Source organism: Molothrus aeneus, chromosome 4 (assembly GCF_037042795.1).
Source record: "Molothrus aeneus isolate 106 chromosome 4, BPBGC_Maene_1.0, whole genome shotgun sequence".
Lineage (NCBI taxonomy): Eukaryota > Metazoa > Chordata > Aves > Passeriformes > Icteridae > Molothrus > Molothrus aeneus.
In genome coordinates this window covers 68,255,678-68,276,977 of record NC_089649.1, presented here as the reverse complement: position 1 = coordinate 68,276,977, position 21,300 = coordinate 68,255,678, and the positions used below count along the sequence as shown (strand labels likewise).

At 45.7% G+C, this 21,300-nt stretch overlaps 2 protein-coding genes across 3 annotated transcripts in view; one reads left to right on the top strand and one right to left on the bottom strand.

Annotated features, from left to right (window-relative positions):
* EIF2AK3 (eukaryotic translation initiation factor 2 alpha kinase 3) overlaps positions 1 to 5,042 on the top strand; it is a 43,116-nt gene extending 38,074 nt beyond the window's left edge. For both annotated transcript variants that reach the window (XM_066548768.1, XM_066548769.1), the window contains exons 15-17: positions 413 to 514; positions 2,719 to 2,781; positions 3,835 to 5,042. In XM_066548768.1, the coding sequence (XP_066404865.1) occupies positions 413 to 514; positions 2,719 to 2,781; positions 3,835 to 4,011 (342 nt within the window). In that variant the 3' untranslated portion in view covers positions 4,012 to 5,042. The remainder of the gene's footprint in view (positions 1 to 412; positions 515 to 2,718; positions 2,782 to 3,834) is intronic.
* Positions 81 to 21,064, bottom strand: LOC136555767 (histamine H2 receptor-like). Its single transcript, XM_066548770.1, has 7 exons — positions 21,040 to 21,064; positions 14,397 to 14,670; positions 10,229 to 10,405; positions 6,798 to 8,556; positions 4,221 to 4,351; positions 1,454 to 1,527; positions 81 to 1,170 (listed from the first exon to the last, which is right to left on the bottom strand). The coding sequence occupies exons 2-4, from the start codon at positions 14,651 to 14,653 to the stop codon at positions 7,884 to 7,886; spliced, it is 1,107 nt and encodes a 368-aa protein (XP_066404867.1). The 5' UTR covers positions 14,654 to 14,670; positions 21,040 to 21,064; the 3' UTR covers positions 81 to 1,170; positions 1,454 to 1,527; positions 4,221 to 4,351; positions 6,798 to 7,883.
* Positions 21,065 to 21,300: the final 236 nt, after the last annotated feature.

Sequence of the window (21,300 nt, the reverse complement as noted above, 5' to 3'; positions counted from 1 at the left end):
AATTCTTTCTCATCAAAATACTTTTGAGGTAAATTGAATTCCAAAATGCATATTTAAATGTATATAGCAAAAACAGTGGCTAATTATTCAGACTGAATGCATTTATTTTTCTTGCTTTTAATGCAGTATAGGAAGGTAACTGTAAAAGATTCCACTTAATTGAGGAAGAACACACTCTTGTGCATGAGATTAAGTAAGGTGAAACATTTTGCTTTGCAGCACAGAGGAGCTGAGGATCAGAACCTTGCTCCCTGCTGCTCATGGCTGAAGTTCACCAACGTTCCTGTGCTGCTGCTTCCAGCTCTGCACAGGGCTGGTGACTTGCACAGGTGAACTTGCAGGGGTGATGTTTAATTTGTAGATAATTGCATGCAGTACCTTGATTGCCCTGACTCTGACTTTGCCTTCTCAGATCTGTGGCAACACCTATTCACACAAGGTGGATATCTTCTCTCTGGGACTGATTCTCTTTGAGCTGCTCTACCCCTTCAGCACACAGATGGAGAGGGTCAAGGTATGTGTGGTGTGTTGGGTTATCTTCAGTTTGAGCATTTGTGTAAAACAGCTGTTCACTTGGTGAAATGCTGGCGAGAGGTTCCTGTCCTGTTTTCTTTGGAGAAAAGCCTTGCAGCCAGGAGCACAGCTTCTTTATCAGCCTTGTACAGACCCCCTGAATCACTGAAAATAAACTGCAGTCTTCCTAATGTGTGTGATTGAGTTGAGGCTTTAATTTCTTTACAAAGCTCCTCTGTTGTGAAGCCAAGGAAGAGAAACTATTGAACTACAATATCCAAGAACTCAAGTAATAAATATAGCTTGTGACTTTAAGCCTGCCAGCTTGGTTTTCATTCAAGAATTGGAGCCACGCTGTGCATTTTGATTATTTCTTCCTTCATTTGCATCTGCAGTGCTTTTTCACCCAGAGCACTTGGTGAAAAATGGCTGTTCCTTTTCTTCCAGTGAGTCTTAGCTGTGAGTCTCACTCAGCTTCAAGCACAATCTTCCCATAACTGCTGCCATTCATTGCAGCAGATGTGAATTTGGGATCTTTGATGGTGCATTACAGCTCTTGCTTGCTGTTAAAATGTGAGCTCCATCTTGCTCAGGAGCAAGTTCATGGAGAACAGGGGCTACAGCCAGAAAGGTCTCTCCTCTCTGACAACCAGTGACCTGTTTAGGAAAGAAAGAGTCATTAAAACTTGTATTTATCACTTGAATGTGCTTGGGGGTGTTACATTCTCAGGTGAAGATGGAGTGAGTTTAGCAGAGAGTAAGAAACAGCTTGAACAGCAGCCTGACCAAGTGCTTCATCTGTTGATTCTCTTGATTAAGATGCTCTGGCTTAAAATGGCACAGCCAGTACAGTGTAGAGGAGGACTTGGTGTTTAATTTGAACCTCTGGCACTGATATCAGTTTCAATTTCTCTAAATCAGTTTTACTGAAACACAATACCTGGGGAAGAGCCATCCTGGATTCTCAGATCTCTTGCAGCAGTGATTACAGGCTTTACCCTTCCAGTTTCTCTCCTAAGAATAGAAGCAAAGCAAATAATCAGAATGAACCCTAAATTCCATCTAATTCAAATTTTTTACTTGAAGAGAGTGTTAAAAGAGTGCCCTGACTTTCCAGGATTTTCACTGACATTTCACTCCTTTTGCTGAAAAGGAAATGCCTGCCATTTCATTGCTGGATTCTGGAGTTTCACTGCTTCAGTAGCTATTTCTGAGTTCTTACACTGAGGTTTTCATTGGCCTCAGCCAAGCATTAGCACTGCTTGCTGAAGCAAAACATGCTCTGCCTGACCAAGTAACCCAGCAAATTCTAGGAATTTGTGACAACTGGCTGGAAAAATCCCCAGAGGTAGAGCGTGAGAGCTGCCTGTGTCTCAAGCTGTGAGCAGTTAGTCAGTAGCAGTGCAATTTATTTCCAAGTGACATGCTGGAAACAGATCACTAAATGCAGGCTGAGCTGACAGAAAAGGGGAAAAGTTTTCTGAAGCATTTTAATGTCATCAAACTCAGTTCTCTTGAAAAGGAGTTTGGCTGTTGCCCATCACTATTAACTGGTCACTTTATATTTCCAGTGGAGTAATAGTGAAATGAATTTTGATTTAACTTTAGAACTCTTGTATTTTGTGCTCAAACTTTTGTAAAAGCAGATCCTTCCAAGAAAATTGAAGTGCTAAATACTGCACATGGGAAAAACACCGTCACTAGATGGAGCCAGTGGCCTTTGTATGAAAGGAGCACAGAAATACCCAACTCAACTGCTTTCCAAACTGCTGATAAATCTTCTCATTCCTCCTTAAAAGTTAAACAAAGACAGGTGCTTACATTGGTAATGCAGAGACAATAATTTCATGTGTCTTAATACTGGTGTAGGCCATCCTGGAGTTATGGGTGGTGCACAGATTTGTTGGTTTTGTTCAGCTGAAGTGAGGAAGTTCAGGTTCATGTATCTGACTGATTTAAAACTGCAGAGATCACAATTCTTGTAGCACAACTCCTTCTGTTGCAGGCTCAATACCTAGGGAAGCAGCAACTCACCTGTTCAACTAGGTTGTGATTTTTAACCACTAAAGCAACACTTAAAAATAAATAGTTTTCTTTCCAGCAGGCTCATTTCTTTGCATAATTTGCATATTTTGAAGGGTAGGTTAATATTACTAAGGAATGATATTTTGGAAAAGTTACATGTCATTCTTCATATTTTTGCAGACTTTAAGTGATGTTCGAAATTTGAATTTTCCACCACTGTTCACTCAGAAATATGCACAAGAGGTAGGTACAGCTGATGTATTAATTATAGCCTTTTCATTAATAACTGTAGCTTTTTTTTCTTTGCTTTCCAGTTGCTTTGTAGGTGAAAATGGAGAAACCAGGTAGCTTTCATGTTATTAAGATGCATTTCCCTATCCCAGTACTTCTCCACATTTCAAAGCTATAACATTGCAATAATGGGCACAATGACACATCTGTCACAGTGTTCCTCCAGGAATACTTTTTTACCTGGCTTCCCTTTGTCACTTACAGCCATTCATTTCACATACATCCTGTCATGATTTCCTGCAACAAATCCATATTCCCAAATAGAAAATGCAAAGATTCAGACAGGTAAAGGAGAGGCTCTAAGTAGCACCATGGCTGTATGGGATCCCCTCCAGAGCTGGACCTCCCAAGAGGGAAATCACATGAGCAAATTATGCTGTGTTCTCATTAGTCAGGTCTGTAAAGTGATGTGGTGGCAGGTAAAAGAGGAGGTGATGTCCAAAACCTCCCCAGAAAAAAGCTGAGTTGCTTTCAGGTGTTCAGGGTAGCTTCAGACCAGTGGCCAAATGAGACCAGCCTTTCCTGCTTTACAGCTGAAAGCTGCCTGGGAGAAGGGGCTGTGCTGTGCTCAGCTGGAGTAGAACACTAATTCTGATTAAATTTGAAACAAATATTCCAACTACTTGTACATTTAAAGGAAAAATTCTAATTTGGCAGGAGAGAAATTCAGTGTGGTTGAATACGTGATGGCTAAACATGAATCTAAAAATTACATATAAATTATGTATCATATATTTAACTTTGATTGCAAATAATGTGAAGTTTTTTATAACCCTATTAAACCTTGAATCCAATGACAGTAAAGACACTTTTAACAGATGAACAGTGATACATTTTAAAATATTTAGTGCACATCTAACTACTGAGCCAAATAACACCCAAATAACTCAGAAAGCAGCTGGGGTTATTTCCCACTACTTCACACAGCCACAGCTGAAGCCAGGACATGAAATGAGGAAGAGTTTATGGATTGGTTCATGTAATATGTGTTGTCTTTTCTTTCAGTACACCATGGTGAAGGACATGCTCTCTCCAAGTCCCACTGAACGACCAGAGGCTGCAGCAATCATAGAAAATCCTGTCTTTGAAGACTTGGAGCTCCCACCCAAGCCCGTGCTCAGGCAGAGGTCACGGACAATGAGCCTATCAGGAAATAAACATTCCAGACAACCAAGCAAATAACTATCCTCAGGATCACTTCTTCCACTTGGCAGGTTTCACAGGGATTGTTCAGCAGAAGGATCCTATGATGCAGAATGTTTATCTTGGGAATAGTTTACTTCAGCTTTTTTTGCCATGTTTAATGTATAAGACATGTTGGACAGATTTCTGTTTACTTTGACAGCCAAGGAAGCCCAGTAACCAAACCTTTGACATTCCATTTTCCTTACCTTTGCTCTCCTAAGTGGACAGGTCCAGCTGCTGTGCTTGCCAATATTGTGCTCCATTATCTTTTTTTGGGGGGGGTTTCTTGGGTTTTTTTGAAGCTTGTAAATGTCAGCTTGCTGGGTGAGTGAGAGATCTGTAACATGTAAATAGAATTAAAATACTGTATTTTTATAGAGCAAATTACAGTCTCTAAGCCTAGTGAGTGTCTATCCGGGTCACTTGCTCTTTGGTGAAATGAAGATGATTTTGAAATTAACTTTGACTCCATTTTTTTCCCTGGTGGGTAAACTGGGAATCTGCACTATTTTTAAAGCAAAAAAGTACCACAGTTGTACATATTTTCACTGTCCATAGCCTGTCTTTAGAGGAAATAATTTCATACTTCTGCACTACAGTAGATCTTAGGGAATGCATCTTACACGGATGAAGCTGTAGAGAAGGAAAAGGAGCTTTTTGCCATTAAATGGGGGGTTTTATAGGCAGTGGTTGGAAGAGCCATAGTCAAAATTATGTACAAAAATGTTGTGATTCTGAAAATTTAAACCTAATGAAGTCATACATGTCGTATGTAATCTTGTAGATTTGTACTTTTAAAAAAAAATCAACTGGTAGGCATTTGTGTAATCTGCTAATTTAACTGCCTAATGACATGCTTTTATTTCTCACTGTAAATATGTTAATTTTTATTTATAAAATACAGAATCAATCCATTTGGGTTGGTGGTGTACAGGATGCACTTGTTGTAATTGTTGAGTGCATTGAATTACTGTGACTTCTTTCAAGTCTAAATGATTTAATAAACTTTTTTTATTTATAAGACAAAATAGTAGTTGCTTCTGTTGGAAGCCTGCATCCCTGTGTGCTGCAGATGGCAGCCCTGTGCAGTGGGAACAGGATGGGCTCTGCATTCCTGAAACTTCTTTGCTTCCCTGTCTCACACTGGCCACAGCGTGTGTGATGACGCAAAACCCAATGTGCTGCTTGGAAGTGAGACAGGATCTGGAGAAAGAAGGGAATTGAGCTCTAAACTGGGTGGATTATGGATGCAATTGCTCACCAGAGAGGGGAGAAGGGATAATTCTTATGCTGTTACAGCTGTTCTTGTATAATTTTATTTTTCTCTTTTACAGATTTAAATTTGTTAAAGTGTCTGAGATCAGTTTCCTAAAAGGATACTGGACTCAGATCCTTCTGGGGATTACTCTGCTGTGGTGTGACACTGTGACAGCAATCAAACCAACTGACACCCTGCAGCTTTGTGATAAGGCAGAAGTAGATTACAGTGATTGTCTTCCACATCCTCTTGGATAACTCTCCCAGATACTGGCTTGTCCAGGTGAAACCAGAATGCTGCAGTGAGTGTCTGATCAGGAACAGAACTTGTGTTTAGCTGGGTTAAAGCAGGAGAGTTAAGTGTGTCCTCACACACAGAATTGTGTTTGGCCAAAGCTATCAAAAGATCCTTCAGCCTTGCTTTGACTTTCACACAGAATTTCTAGGTTGGAAGAGACCTTTAAGATCATTGCGTCCAACCCATGTTCTAACACCTCAGCTAGATCATGGCACCAAGTGCCACATCCAGTCTTTTTTTAAACACATCGAGGGATGGTGACTCCACCACCTCCCTGGGTAGATGATTCCAGTATTTGACCACTCTTTCTGTGAAAAACTTCCTCCTTCATTCTAGCCTGTATCTCCCTTGGCGCAGTTTGAGACTGTGTCCTCTTGTTCTGTCTGTTGTTGCCTGGAGAAAGAGACCGAGCCCCAGCTCACCACAGTCACCCTTCAGGAAGTTGAAGAGAGTGATAAGGTCACCTCTGAGTCTCCTTCTCTCCAGGCTGAACAACCCCAGCTCCCTTCCTTGGATGTCCCTGTTTGCATCAGCTGCACAGTGAAATGGCCTCGTGGGGAGCCTCTGCCTTCCCTGCCAGCCCAGTGATTACAGGTGGAGCACAGGAAATGAGGATTAAGGTATTTTTAACTTGCTGTGTATCTGGATGTGGGTAACTGCCTATTCCAAGGGCCCTGCAGCATTTCAGTACCAGAACTGGCATATGTGTTCACACCAGGTGTGTCTGCATATTCTGGGATGTTACATTTGCCCTCAAAGGGGTGGATGAGTCCTCCCCTGTGGGGTCCCTGCCCAGCCACAAAAGCATCTGGCCTTGCTCAGCTCTGAACTGCCTGGTCAGTCCTTGGTTCTCTCAGCACTGGAGTGTGTTGTCCCTGTCTCTGTCCCTTATTGCTGCAGGGTTTGACAGAGAAAGGCTCTTCTCTAACCTGGGAGGTTTTCCTCTGAGCGATGTGCACTTTCCTGCCAGCTGTTTCGTGGAAGAACACCCAAACTGGGATAGCCCTGCAGAAGAGGCTTTGGGCTGGGGTTCTGCTGTGCTGTCCCATTCTTTCACAGGATATTGCCTATCCCTCAGCTCCTTTCCCTCCCCCATAGCTCTTGGGAATGAAACCCCATTCTTTGTCCTATTCTGTCAAAATGAGCTGGGTGGCAGGAGCAGGATTTCTGCCCTGTCCACCTTTGTGCCCACAGGATGCTTCCCCCAGAAGAAGGTGTAGGTAGTTACCACTTCCATGTTGTTGCTGGAGTTGTAGGGTCTGGAACATCTCACCCTCTCCATGGAGAGTCATTTCACAGGAGAACCACTGTTGAACCCCGGGTCAGGGCTGGTTTTTCTACCAGGCTCTTGAGACAGGACTCCTGACCCTTGTGCTGGCATCTTCAGTAGCTCAGCTGCTCCAGGCAGGTCCTACTGCATTTTGCTACCTCTGAGGACAGTCCCCTGCTAACTTTTCAGAGTAACCCTTCAGTGAGGCACTTGTGGCTTTCCTGCAGGGAGCCAGTGCTGTTGGAAGTCCAGACGAGCACTTGGGAGTAGTAAAAATAATCATTTCCATGTATCATTATTTTTTCATGTCTCTGGTAGATACCACAGTGTACACACAACAATTCCTGTTCACATCCCATCTTCAGCCACCTATAGCTTTGAAACTGCAGCGCTCCTGCTGTTACAGCAAGTGTTTGTCATCTCCTGGGGTCTGCCACAGGGAATGTCCCCTTCCAGAATTAATAAGGAAACCCCCAGATAATTCACAGAAGGCCGTGGAAAGTTCTGAATATCCAGATGTTGCAGAAGCCAGTGAGCTGAACCTTAAGCAACAGCCCAGGCTGCAGAGTGGTGCCTCTTTAGGAAGTGAGCACATCCCTCCTCTAATTCCCATACACAGACTGGCACAGGTGGAGTTATTAAAACTGGTCCAATCTGTAATGAAACTTCGAGGTGAAAAGCTACAGTGGCTTGATAAGAAACACTGTCCCACCTGACATAAATCACCAAGATGTACACAAATGTAAGGTCACATTGTATCATACTGGTTTGGTTTTTTTTAACCCAAATGAAGGCTGAATTTGTCTTAGAAAATGCTCATTAGAAAAAATAATTATCCAGGAATGAATTAGTTCCATTAATATACAACAAATTGCCTCTAAAATATCTGAGTTCTTCATGCGGAAGGTGAAGAAATGCATCTTTGTTGTATTGTCCCCAGCTGTAATATTCCAGCCCCTGCTTCCCCTCTTTTCCTACCCTTTGTTTTTCCACTGGGACGTGCTCCAGCACTTTCTGTATCACCGCCTCCAGCGACTGCTCCTCCTATGACTTGGGTTTGCCCTTGGGGGCACCGTTGGGCACCGCGGCGCTGTATTCCAGCTCTGGAGCGGTCTTGGAAAACGTGGCTATGGAGACCATGTCTTCCCCAACGTCCACCTGAGACCTGCGCCTGCACAGGAGCAGCTTCTTGAGGGCGTGCTGGAAGTCCCTGTTGAGGAAGGCGTAGAGCAGGGGGTTGATGGTGGAGTTGCAGTAGCCCAGCCAGGTGATGATCTTGAAGGTGCCCAGCAGCACGGTGCTGGTGGAGTCGCTGCCTCTGGCCGCCAGCCAGACGTTCAGCACGAAGTAGGGCAGCCAGCACAGCACAAACACGGAGATGATGATGCTGATGGTCCTGGTGGCCTTGTTCTCCAGCTGCAGGTGGTTCTGCCTCTTGCTGTTGGGGTGGTAGTGGATCTCCAGCGTCTGGGACATGATGCGCGTGGCCTTGAGGCGGGAGGCTCGGTAGATGAAGAAGTACATGCTGCACATGACCATGAAGGGAAGGAAAAAGGCCAGGGCAGAAGCCACAATGGCAAAAACCCAGTTGGTGACAAAGATGCATTCCCTGCCCGCATCGAAGTCCACCCCAGGGATCTCATTCCAGCCTTGCATGACGGGAAGGAAGGAAATGAGGGAGGAATATACCCAGACCGTGCAGGTCATCACGATGCATCTGCAAAAGGAAAGAGATGCAGAAAGGAGGGAGGGTCTGAGTAATTTTGGGCTGAGAACATCCAGTACATTTCAATCCCCATGGTAACCTGTGTGGGATATCGTTGCTGAGCAGTCCAGCAGGGCGTGGAGAAGGGAAAAAGCTGGACTATAACCAGTCCAGACTTGCATATCTCTAACAATTGGGTAATTGGTCTGTAGTCGACAGAATTGGGGTCAGCTCAAGGAGTGCTCAGAGCTGGCTGAGAAAAGATGAGGAAAGGTTTTACAGAAGATGTCTGTTAGTATTTGAAACAACAGCATGTAGATATTTTTGCTTTCAGCTTTAGTATCTGGCCATTATCTCACCCTCTGGGGCCTGATGAGGATGGAGCTGATGGACACCAGATGGCAGAATCTGCAAGTGGGGCCACAGAGCCCCCTCCTCTCTTTGCCTGTGATCCACAAATCACACACAGCAAGAGTCACAGTGGGAAAAACATGCCTGAACCCACCCTGTAAAGCACTCCACTGCTGCAGTGTCCTCTCTGCCCACCCTCAGATGAGTTTCCCCACCCTGCAGTCCTCATTTCAGCCTTTCACGTGAAACCTTCATGGGAGCTCAGGAGCTCTCCTTGTTTTCCTTGAATATCACTTCAGAAAAGATGGTGAGTTTAAGAGGGAGGACTACTGCTACATGCATCCTTCTGGGTCTCCTTTCACCTAGTCCTTAGAAGTCCTTCCCCATCTCTGAAAATGTTTAAGGCCAAGGCTTGAGCAACCTGGTCTAGTGGAAGGTGTCCCTGCTCATAGCAGGGGGATGCAACAAGGTCATCTTTAAGGTCCCTTTCAACCCAAGCCATTCTGTCATTCTATGAAATTCCTGTGAAATGACTGCACAGGGAAAAACCTGTAGGTCCAACCCAGCCCATATCACTGGTTTCTACCCCGTTTTGCAACCCTTCTTTAGCTCAAAAAATGTTCTCCCAGGAGCACCATCCAACCCCCTCAGCTGCATCCTCCTTGTCCTCTCCTGCAACACATTAAGCATTTTCTGCAGTTTTAAATGGTGAAAGTTCCTTTCCCCACATCACTCTGCTTCTGGGCAGCACCTGAATGATCTGAGCTCATCCAGCCTCAGATCAGTGTAGGCCACTGTGGTATTTTCGGGGTTCCCCAGACAGAGGAGGAATTGAGAATGACTCCAGGTTCTTATGTTCTTAGAAGGCTAATGTATTATTATATTATATTATATTATATTATATTATATTATATTATATTAATTATAGTTATTATAGTTATTATATTTGTTATATTAAAGAATACTATACTAAAACTATACTAAAGAATAGAGAAATGATTCAGACAGAAGGCTAAAAGATAATAATGAAAAACTTGTAACTCCTTCCAGAGTCCTGACACAGCCTGACTGTGGTTGGTCATTAAGTCAAAACAATTCACATGAAACCAATCAAACAATGACCAGTTGGTAAACAATGTCCAAACCACACTCCAAAGCAGCAAAACACAGGAGAAGCAGATCAGATAATTATTGTTTTCCTTTTTCTCTGAGGCTTCTCAGCTTCCCAGGAGAAGCAATCCTGGTGAAGGGATTTTTCAGAAAATATGACAGTGACAGGCCATGTCCAAGTGACAGCCTGGAGGGAGCCAAAAGGAGGAGCAGCTGCACTCACCTGCCCCGGGACATCCTCCTGGAGTAGTGGTAGGGGGTGACCACGGAGCAGTACCTGTCCAGGCTGATGAAGCACAGCGTGACAATGGACGCGGTGCAGAACATGACATCGAAGGAGATCCAGACTTTGCAGAACAGCTTCCCAAAGAGCCACATCCCTGTCACCTCGTAAATGATGCTGGGAGAGAAAACAGGTGGAAATCAGAGCTGGAGGGGCTCTTTGTGCAGTCCCTGCAGGTGTATGAGGCCAGGCTGGATGAGCAACCTGGTCTAGAGACAGGTGTTCCTGGCCAGGGCTGGAACAAAATGATCATTAAGGTTCCTTCCAACCCAAACCATTCTGCTTCTATTTCCTTGTGACTGAGGTAATGCTGTATTTTATCACACAGGCACTAAAGGTGGGCATACATCTCAGACAGCAGGGATTCATCCTCCAAGCACAACCCAAAAAAGGGGCACCCTGTGGTATTTTCAGGGTCTCCACGATGAAGGAGGAATTGAGAATCTGATTCCATGTACTTAGAAGGCTAATTTATTATTATTATATTATATTATATTATATTATATTATATTATATTATATTATATTATAGAATGCTATACTAAAACTATACTAAAGAATAGAGAAAGGATACAGACAGAAGGTTACAAAGAATGATAATGAAAACTTGTGACTGCTTCCAGAGTCCTGACACAGCTGGCTGTGATTGGTCATTAAGTTAAAACAATTCCCATGAAACAATCAAACATCCACCTGTTGGATAAACACTCTCCAATCACATTCCAAAGCAGCAAAACAGGGAGAAGCAATCAGATAATATTGTTTTCCTTTTTCTCTGAGACTTCTCAGCTTCCCAGGAGAAAAATCCTGGGCAAGGGGATTTTTCCAGAAAATATGACAGTGACAGCACCCCATATCTAGAGCATGACTGAACAAGAGCAAACCTGTGCTTCTTGCAGCCTAAGTACCTTGAGAGAGGTGCTTTACCCCACAAATCTCCCTAAATTTACATCTGCACAGCTTTGTTTAGACAGCATTTTCCCAGTGCCTGGCACAGCACAGGCTTTTATGATTTCTCCCCAGTTCCTGGGGCGTGGGACATCTCCAAGAAACTCACTTCACACCCAATCAAATGCTTCCAAACCAAAAAGGATTTCCACTCTTGGTTAAAAAGAAACAAAACAACAACATCCTAGGAGGAAGCCCATGCAGACTGTACATTATGTGGCTCATAAATGCTTCAGCAAGGTAAACACACCAGCAAAAACAGACACAGTACCAAAAATATTTCTAACAAAGTCAAGAGGGGCCTGTGAGAAGTGAGCAGTAAAGGAAGGAACATATGGCAGCTGTAGGAAGGCTGATGCATGTTTCTCTAGCATTCACTGAGATGCCATTTGCTTCTTTCTTTCTCCAGCTCTCTGCAGCTCCCGAGGTGCTGCTGAAATCACCATTGTCAGTGAATTTGATGAGTAACTCCCTAGTCCTGCAAAGCTTTAATTATCTGTAACTTCCCAGCTTGCTGGTAAAATGCAGTGAGCCCAGGGCTGCTGAGCTGCTGTGCTCAGGTGTCCAGCAAGGAGGAAAGATCCAACCTGACATCAGAAAACAATGCCTGATCTACATCTCATCACGCCAGTTCACGAAATGACTTGTGAAGGCTGTTCCAGAGCACAGCAACTGCTGTAGGTGGGGACAGTGCTGCTGAAGGGTCCCAGCCCTCAGCAGCTCTTTGTCATGTGGGATTCCATGCAAAAATCCAAGCAAGGTACAGCAGAGCCTGTCCCTACACCATGGGCAGCATGGAGGATGCACAGCACACTCATGGACAGGTTTCATGGCTCTTTTACAGAGGGAAATGAGGAATGAGAATTGGAGCATGGGTTCAGCACTGGACTTGGGTGCTGTTCTGCCATTGCTCAGAGCCCTCCTTACCCCCAGAGATGCTGCAGAGGCTGTGGTGTGCCCTGGCCTCCCAGAAGGAGATGTGCTGCTGTGGGGACAGCCTTGCACACAGATCCCAGGTGAGCAGGTGCCCAGTTCTCACCTGCACACACCTGACCTGCAGGCATCCTCACAGCATGGGGAGATGGACACCTGACCCCTTTTCTCTGAGGTAAAAAGCCTCTGCAGCTTGGAAATGCTGCTGGAGAAGAAGGAGTAGTAAAAGCCAAAAAAGCCCACACAATGAAGTCACCCCTGCCTTGCCCTTTTGCTTGCAGAGGAAAAGAATAGCTGGAAATATTCAGCCTGGAAATGACAGACTGCCTGGAGTACTCAGACAACGAGCTAAGCTCACTCCTGCAAACCAGTCAAGACAGGAACAAAAGAAAAATCTTACTCTTATGAAATTAAGACACCAAGAACAAATTTGTTTTTCCCTTCTGCCACATTTTCCTGAGCCAAACTGCCTCCTAAGATCATTTCTTTTCCTTCCCTTTGGCACATAACAACCTGCCAACTGAGGAGCAAACTGAAATCCAAAAGAGCAGCACAGATGTGAAGCCAAACCAGTGGGAAAGTGTGGAACAGCAGGCAGGGCTGGCCAAGGCTGATGGAGCCAGGAGTGTCCATTCCTCAGCACGGGCCCACCAGGAGCTGGCAGCTCCCACCAGGCAGCACCAGGACATTCAGGAGGGGCACAAAGCACCAGCCATGCTCTCATCTTTGCTCCCCCTTGTGTTTTTGTTCTTTAAGTAAAACATCACTAAAAGTAGATTCAAAATAGATAGGAGGAAGAAATTTCTTACAGTGAGGATGCCCAGAGAAGCTGTGACTTCCCCATCCCTGGAAGTGTTGCAAGCCAGGTTGGATGGAGCTCTGAACAACCTGCTCCAGTTGCCTGTGTCCCTGCTCAGTGCAGGGGTTGGGTTAAATGACCCCTAAAGCTCCCTGCCAACCCAAACCACACTATGGTTCTATGATTTCAGAACCTGAACTTTAAATTCATTGAGCATAGAATTTAGGTTAGCAGTAGTATTTTATAAAAGAACACCATTAACTGCATTTTTGTTACCTGATACCATGAACTTTTAACTCAGTTTGTAATTGCTTGTTAGGACAATATTTTTCAGTGCCAAATTCAAAGGAATAGGCAGCCCAATGAGAACTCAAGCATAGAAAATGGAAATAATTCAGCTTCCTCATATTGCCCCATGAACTCAGGGTGCAGCTCCCTGACTTACACAAACCTCTGGCTGCTTTGCAGGACAAGACAGCCAGGACCACAAGCCAGCTGCTTTCTGCTTTTGTTTCACTTGTTTTATCCAGGTAGTGAAGCTCCCATAAATATAAACCTCATGCAGGGACACCTGCCCTCTCCAGAGCCTCTTCCTCCATGAAATGTAGGGGCAGCCTAAATTACCCAGCTCATCCTGAATAAATTCCTTACATCCCATATGCAGGGCTAGTCCTGGAAGAGGGAGCAACGACTGGAGCTCCACATACAGAGCTGGAAATCAAGTTCAGGTCAGCAGCCAGGGTCCCTGTGTGGCCAGCAGGAAAAATACCCTTGGGAATTGTGTCTGCATGCATGATAAGGGGATTATAACATGGAGCACAGCCAGGGAAGCACACACAGCCACCAGCCCGCAGCTCAGCCCTTTGGAGAGCCCAGCCCTGAGCCCAGCAGGTGAATCCCAGCCCTGCTCCGTGGTGTTTGTGAGGGTCTCCAGGACGAGGGAAGAGATGGATCTGACTCCATGTTCCCAGAAGGCTGATATATTTATATATTATATTATATTATATTATATTATATTATATTATATTATATTATATTATATTATATTATATTATATTATATTATATTATATTATATTATACTATACTAAAACTCTACTAAACCTTAGAGAGAGGATACATCAGAAGGCTTAACAAGAATGAATAATAAAAACCTGTGACTCCTTCCAGAGTCTGACACAGCTGGCTGTGATTGGCCATTAAGTTAAAACAATTCACATGGAACCAACCAAACATGCACCTGTTGGTAAACAATGTCCAAGCCACATTCCAAAGCAGCAAACACAGGAGCAGCAATCAGGTAATTATTGTTTTCATTCCTCTCTGAGGCTTCTCAGCTTCCCAGGAGGAAATCCTGGGCAAAGAGGATTTTTCAGAAAATACCTGGGAGAAAGGATATTTGTCCTCCTCTGCTCCCAGCCCCTCCTCACCTGAAGGGCATCACCAGGCAGGCCACCAGGAAATCAGCCATGGCCAGGGACATGATGAACATGTAGGTGACCGTGCGCAGCCTCTTCTCCACCACGGGGCACAGGAACACCACCGTGTTTCCCAGCAGTGTCACCAGGTCGATGAGGGTGAGGACAAGGCCCACCAGCACCTCCTGGAGCCCAACCCCTCCCCTTGCAAAGGAGGAGGCAGCAGAGGAGAAATTGGAGAGCCAGGATTCGTTCCTGTCCGTCAGCATCTTCCCGCTGTTAAAATCTGGACGAGACAAAAGGAGAGAAGCAGAATTACCTCAATGATGATTTGTAGGTGTGAGAAGGGGAGGATGGAAATAATATTTTTGCTTCATTTTTCTCCAGGAAAAATCCACACACCCTGCTGTGGCTGTGTCCTGGGTTAGCAGCCCATTAGAAGTGTCTGAAATCCTGAGGGTGAGATAAATGTGAAGCATTGACTGAAGTCCTTCACAGCAATTAAAAGCCCTCCTGTGAATGAAAATGCATCATCAGATGAAACATGAGACCAGGAAAAAAAAATAGAAATGTACTGAGAGCAGAGAGAGGGAAAGAAAACAACTGAAATCAAAAATTAAAGCAGCTGGGCTGGGCTAAATCCCACTGAACAGCATGCCAAGTCCACATAATGTGGGGGCTGGAACTAGATGATCTTTAAGGTCCTTTCCAACCTAAACCATTCTGTGGCTCTCTATGCTCCATACCATCTTTGCCACCCCCAGAGCAGCTGGGGCTGCTTGCCCAGGCTGGCTGTTCCACAGCCCCACTGTTCAGTGTGTGCTATGCCCTGGGTTGTCCTGGTGCTTTTTCAGACTCTGAAGTTTAGGGGGCAGCTCCATCCTCCAGCCTGAATGGCCAAGCAGGGCTGCCAGCAGCTCCACAGGGAGCAGAATTGTGGAATCCCAGAATGATTTGGGCTGGAGGATCATCACATTGAGGTGTCCCAGGTGCAGCCCTGACTCCCTGACTCATGTTCCCTCTGTGCCCAGATGCTCCCAGCTCCTGAATTGGGGATTTTTCTGCTGGGGAAATCCACATGCTTGTGTCCACAGCTCAGTTCCCAGACTTTACAAAGTGGTGTCACAGGTAGGTGGGAACGATGCCCTGCAAAAACTCCAGCAGTTCAAAGCTCACTCGTGTAGCTGAGGGAGCACAAAGACAAAACTTGTGGGGAAAAGAGAGTTGTAGAAATGTTTCCCAACGAGAATTTGTTATATTTAAATATCATCACTTCTCCTGTGACCAGGATCTGCTTCCACAGGACCCTCAGGTGAATCTCACATCTCCAGGGCACCCTTCTGAGTGCAGTGTGAGGGTGGGCCTGATAACATCCCTGTAGCCCAACTTGCTTCATCTCACAGGGGCCAAACTTTGGCTTAGGATGGGTGTAAGAACAAGGCAGTAAAATGTTCCCAACTTCTCTTTGTCCTTCCTGCAGCCTTTGGTCCAGAATTACCTCTTGAGGTGTTATCAATGATTTCTGAATCATGAAACTGTCCTGCTTCCCCTCTGGCCCAGCAAACTTTTAGCATCCATCACCTCCTACAGCAACAACTTCCACAGCTCAGCTCTGCACCCTGCAAAGAAAGACCTCTTTGTGTGGGAATCCATAAAATCAGAGGGGTTTGGGAAACCTGCAAAAGGCAGCCCCAGAGAGAGCAGAACTGTGATTAGAGCTAAGCAGCAGCCATGAGATTTGTCAGCAAAAAAATTGTGTAAGAAGTAGAAAAGTGAGGACAAATAGAACAATGGTTTGTGTGTTAATGCTTATCTAGAATAACTCCCTAAGCTGCAGAGAAGTTTATCTAGTGAGATATTAGGAAGTTCTAAGCTTGATAATGGAGCTCTGTGCATTGTGTTTGAAGGCTCACAAGCAGGTATTGTATTCCAAATAAGCAGGCATTGTTTAACCAAAGGTACCTGTGCTTATAGTGGTTGGACAGAACTACTGTCAATGTGCTTTTGCTGTGTGGGATTGGCCATAAAGCTTTTAAAGTGAGTTGTAACATTGAGTTCTTGGTCTGCTGCCTGGGATGTGAGCTGCTGGCATCTTCCCATTGCCATAACCATGGAATGAGGCTGATGCTGGAAAATCAAACAGCACAGGGCACGTTCCCAGCAGTCCTGTCCCATTTGTGGTTTGTACCCAGCCCCAGCCAGTGAAACTTTGTGCTCTGACACTTTGTGCTTGTCCTGAGCCTGCCACCAGCTCCATTGTGTGCCTCTGGTCCTGGCCTTGCCAGAGACATCACACAGCCCATCCCCACCCACCCCTCAGTGCCACTCTGGGCTCTGCAGCCTCTGTCACACCCCACAGCTCCCTCCCATCTGCCAGCCTGCTCATTCCTCACAGGAGCAGCAGAGGATTCCTGCCCATCCCTCCCGCTCCTCTGAGCCTCTGAGAGGGACCAGAGCTCCAAATAAGCTCCAAGGGGTAGATGCTCTGTGGATTTGCCTAAGGGAATGATCTCTGCTCTGTCCTACTCCCCTTTCACCACCATCCTGACACGATTTGCTGATTTGAGTGGCACTGAGCTGCCCTTTCCACTGGGCTGTGGCCATCCAAAGGTCTTGTTCCTGCTCAGAGTCCACTGCTTTAGATGGGAAAATAGCAGGAAATTAGGAAATTAGGTTCTCTCCATCTTTTCAAAACCACCTCACTTCACAGTTGAATGCTTTCCTCCACTGTAATGCTCAATGAGTCTCACAAAAACTTTTTTTCACTTAGTGAAGTCAGACATTATCCTTCATGCCCTGGTTAAACTTTCTTTAGCCTGTAAATGTCACCACTTCATGATCCAGATCTCTAGAATCTCAGATATCCCAACCCCTATCCCTGTAAAGAGCATCCCTGACCTCTCTGTGACTCACCATGCACTTACCCCTCCTGCATGTCACCTTTCAGACAAGTGTTTTAATGTGGGAAATGCATTTGGAGATCTCTAAAAATCCATTTCCCACATTTTTTTTTTCACACAGGGAACTTCCTTCTTAACTCAGGGCTATTACATTTCCTTAAAAGCCCCCACCATGAGGGACTATGTTGAAAACCTTTCAGAATTCCAGGCAGCCTACACCACCCGGGTGTTTCTTTTCCACCTGCTGACCTCTTCCAAGCATTCCTACACAACTGTGAGGCTGGGCTGCATTTTCTGAAAGCAACAGTGCCCTTGTCCTTGGATGCAATCATGTGCTCATGCACCTACTCATCCTTCAAAATCCTCAGCTCCATGCCCTGACTTCTGTTTGTTAGCTGGATTTAGTGCTTTTCTTTCTTTAAGTAAAAACAAAAAAAAAAAAACCCAAAAAAAACCCCAAAAAACCCAAACCAAAATTAAGGGAAGATTCAAGCTGTCTAGAAAAGAAAACATAAAGAAGGAAAGCTCTTCCTCACTGGAGCTGGGAGCCACTGGCTGAGACCTGAAGCTCTCCTGCTCCTCCAGCACTGAGAACAATCAGGTTTTTTTGAACATCATCTCAGGCAGCCCCCTGGGCCAGCACTGCTAAAAGACTGCAGGATATCTTGAGTACCTCAGTCCTAATGAAAATATTCCTTGGACAACATTCCACATCCTGGGAACACCCCATAAAAATAAAATAAAATAAAAAATCCAGTCTCCAGCTCTCCCATAATTGCCAGGAAAGAGGATAATGTGTGCCATTCTTCCTAACAGCTCCACTGAGGGTGTCATCAGGCTGGAGGAGCTCCTGTGGAACAGTTGGGTTTCAATGCAGCCACATTTCCTGGCAGAAGGAATTGTTCAGGCTGTTCTCCCTCCTGTGTGTTCCACACAGACAGCTCAGGGACAGCGGGGTGGGAAATCCACATGGAGAGGGATGGGAAATCAACAGGGACAGGGGTGGGAAATCAACAGGGACAGGGGTGGGAAATCCACAGGGACAGGGGTGAGATATCCACATGGAGAGGGATGGGAAATCAACAGGGACAGGGGTGGGAAATCCACAGGGACAGCGGGGTGGGAAATCCACAGGGACAGGGGTGAGAAATCCACAGGGACAGGGGTGAGATATCCAGATGGACACAGGTGAGAAATCCACAGGGACAGAGATGGGAAATCCACATGGACACAGCTGGGAAATCCACAGGGACAGGGGTGGGAGATCCACATGGAGAGGGATGGGAAATCAATAGGGACAGAGATGGGAAATCCACATGGACACTGGTGAGAAATCCACAGGGACAGAGGTGAGAAATCCACAGGGACAGAGGTGAGAAATCCACTGGGACACTGGTGAGAAATCCACAGGGACACAGGTGAGAAATCCACATGGACAGAGATGGGAAAGCCACAGGGACAGGGGTGGGAGATCCACATGGACAGGGGTGGGAAATCCACAGGGAAATGGGTGGGAAATCCACATGGACACAGGTGAGAAATCCACATGGACACAGCACATGGCCAGACGGGAGCCAGGCTCCAGAACCTTCCTCTGCAAGGGCCATTTCCTGCTCCACAGCCCTCTTCTTTCTCATCTCCCACACCTGCTGGTGTCCTCACACCTCTGGTACCTCTGCAAGATCTGGAAAACGCCCTCTGACCCCACCTCGAGCTGACCTCTAACCAGTTCAAACACTTGAGCAACACCCAGTGAACCCCAGGGTCTCCCAGGAGAGCATGCACCATTAGGATAGGAGATGTGAACAGCAAAAAATCAGGTTTGATGAAAAATCAGTGTTTAAAAAAAACCAAAAAAATCTATGTCAAAAATTAAAGTTTAAAACATTCGGTCTTCAAGTTTTTAAAAATCACTGTAAAATTCTGATTCATGGGTAGATGAGAATGATAGATGAGAATTCTGGATTAATTATTTGGGGTTTTTTAGAGGTAACACTGAGACAAGAAGGTTTTGAAGAAGAAGGTTTTGAAGAATTCCTGTTCCCACACGGTCATTAAGCTTGTATCAGCCTTAGAACGACTCTAATTAAAGCACATCATTACTCACACTGCTCTGTGAGCACACTCCACTCTCAAACTTTGAGCAGAATAAGGACACGGTTATTAGAACTCCTCCTTGCCAGCTCTTTGTGCTCCTCAAGTACCATCTCAGGCACCAGCCTGGGTTAAAGGTCTCCTCCAGTGAAAAACTCACAGCAGCATTGTCCTTAATGCAGGACACATGCAGGAGTATGACAGTGCACAAAACCAGACAGATGTGCCCACATTCACAAAACACCGGAGAAATACTCTTTTGTCATATTTTTTTTTCCTTTTTATCAACACAAAGGCTGAGGGGCTGGAAATAAGGCTGTCTTTATTTGACACCTACGTCTCCAACTATAAAACCAAGAGATGATGGATTCTTGAAACTTCATGTTTGAACCTTGAACTCTAATTCAGGGTGCAGACAACAGGATCCTGCTGCTCCTGATCCCTCTTAAAAATCCCCAGGCAGAGTCCCTGGAATCTCATCCACAGTCCCTGTCAGAGCCAAGCTGCCCAAGGTGGGTGTCTGGATCCTTTTGCCTCTGACTGAGAAGCCTACCTTTATCCAAAGTGTGCTAAATGAAATAAGTTAACTAAGAAGTGCTGCTCTCAAACTGCCTGGAGAATTGTCATCACAGGGAACCAGGGGATGATACCATCTTAACCTCTCTGTGGAAATTATTGGGAGAAATCAGGATATGCCATCTTTCCCCGCTTCCTCAGCTTAAAATACTGGAGCTTTTAAATACTCCTGCATGCTTAAATAGCTGCAGCAGCCCATGTGGTTACACTGCTGAGATAGCCCAGACTCTTTCTACAACATCAGTCATTCAGACTTTCCTGTTGGAGAAACCTTAAACCAAAGGGATACATGCCCAGTTGTACCATGATGTGGGATCTTCCCAGGTTTCCTGGGGATCTCAGATGCTTTAGAGTTTGCACTGGGGTTTTTTTGGATATTATGGTTTTACTTCCTTTCAAAAAACTGATGGCTTGGATTCTGCTCTGAGGCTGCCTAAGCAAAGCAACTCCTCCATTTCTGTTCCCCTTCAATATCCAGAAAGTTTCACCTAATGTATTCAGCAGACAAATCCCAAGCTAAAGGTTAATTTCATCAGTGAAAGGCATATTTTGATGGCAAGGGAAGGAAAAAAAAAAAAAAAAAGCTCTGCAATCTCAAGGCTGACTGCACTTTAAAATCTTAGAGGAATGATGAAAACTGGAAATACATTACTGGGAATTATTTGCTGCCAGGCTCTGCTGCTCTGCTGAATCAGGCACAAACCAGCAGGGAGCAATGCCTGCCCCAGGACCTCACACACCTTTCCCTCCTCCTCCCCATGGGAAAACTGCAGCACTCGGTGATTGCTGAGCAGTGCGAGCGATCCGTCCAACAGTGGAAGGCTGTGGGTGGTGATAAAGGAGGGGGAGAGCGCCTGGGGATGCTCCCACCGGTGCAACACGCACTCGAAGCAGGGACTGAGCCTCTGCACTGACTCTCCCTCCCTCTATCCAACTTTCCCCTTGGAAGGACAGCGTTTCCCAGGGCACGATTTCTTTCCACCCCCAATCCCGCACTCCTACAGCCTCTCGGAGAGCCGCGGGGTTGGGAGCACAATAAAACACAACAAAACACAACAAAACACAATAAACCACAATATTCTTACCTTAGCAAGTGTCGGCCGAAGCAGCCCAGCAGTGTCCCCAGCCCGGAGCGCGTTGTCCCAGCTGCGGGGTACCCGGGGCTCGGGCCAGCCCGGATCCCTCCCCACGGAGCGGCTCCCAGCCCGGCTGCCTGGGGATGGATGGTGGCTCCTGCCCCGGAGCGGGATAAAATCCTCATCCACAGCCGGCACAGCGTTTGGGATCAGTCCCCGGCACACGGGAACGCTCCTGCACAGCCACAGCGGGTCTGGCAGCCTCTGCCT

Coding starts and splice junctions, on each gene's coding strand:
- LOC136555767 (XM_066548770.1), bottom strand. CDS start 14,653: ATGCTGACGGACAGGAACGAATCCTGGCTCTCCAATTTCTCCTCTGCT. Junction 10,406..14,396: donor TGCCTGGTGATGCCCTTCAG/GTGAGGAGGGGC, acceptor TTTCTCTCCCAG/CATCATTTACGAGGTGACAG. Junction 8,557..10,228: donor AGGAGGATGTCCCGGGGCAG/GTGAGTGCAGCT, acceptor TTCCTTTTGCAG/ATGCATCGTGATGACCTGCA.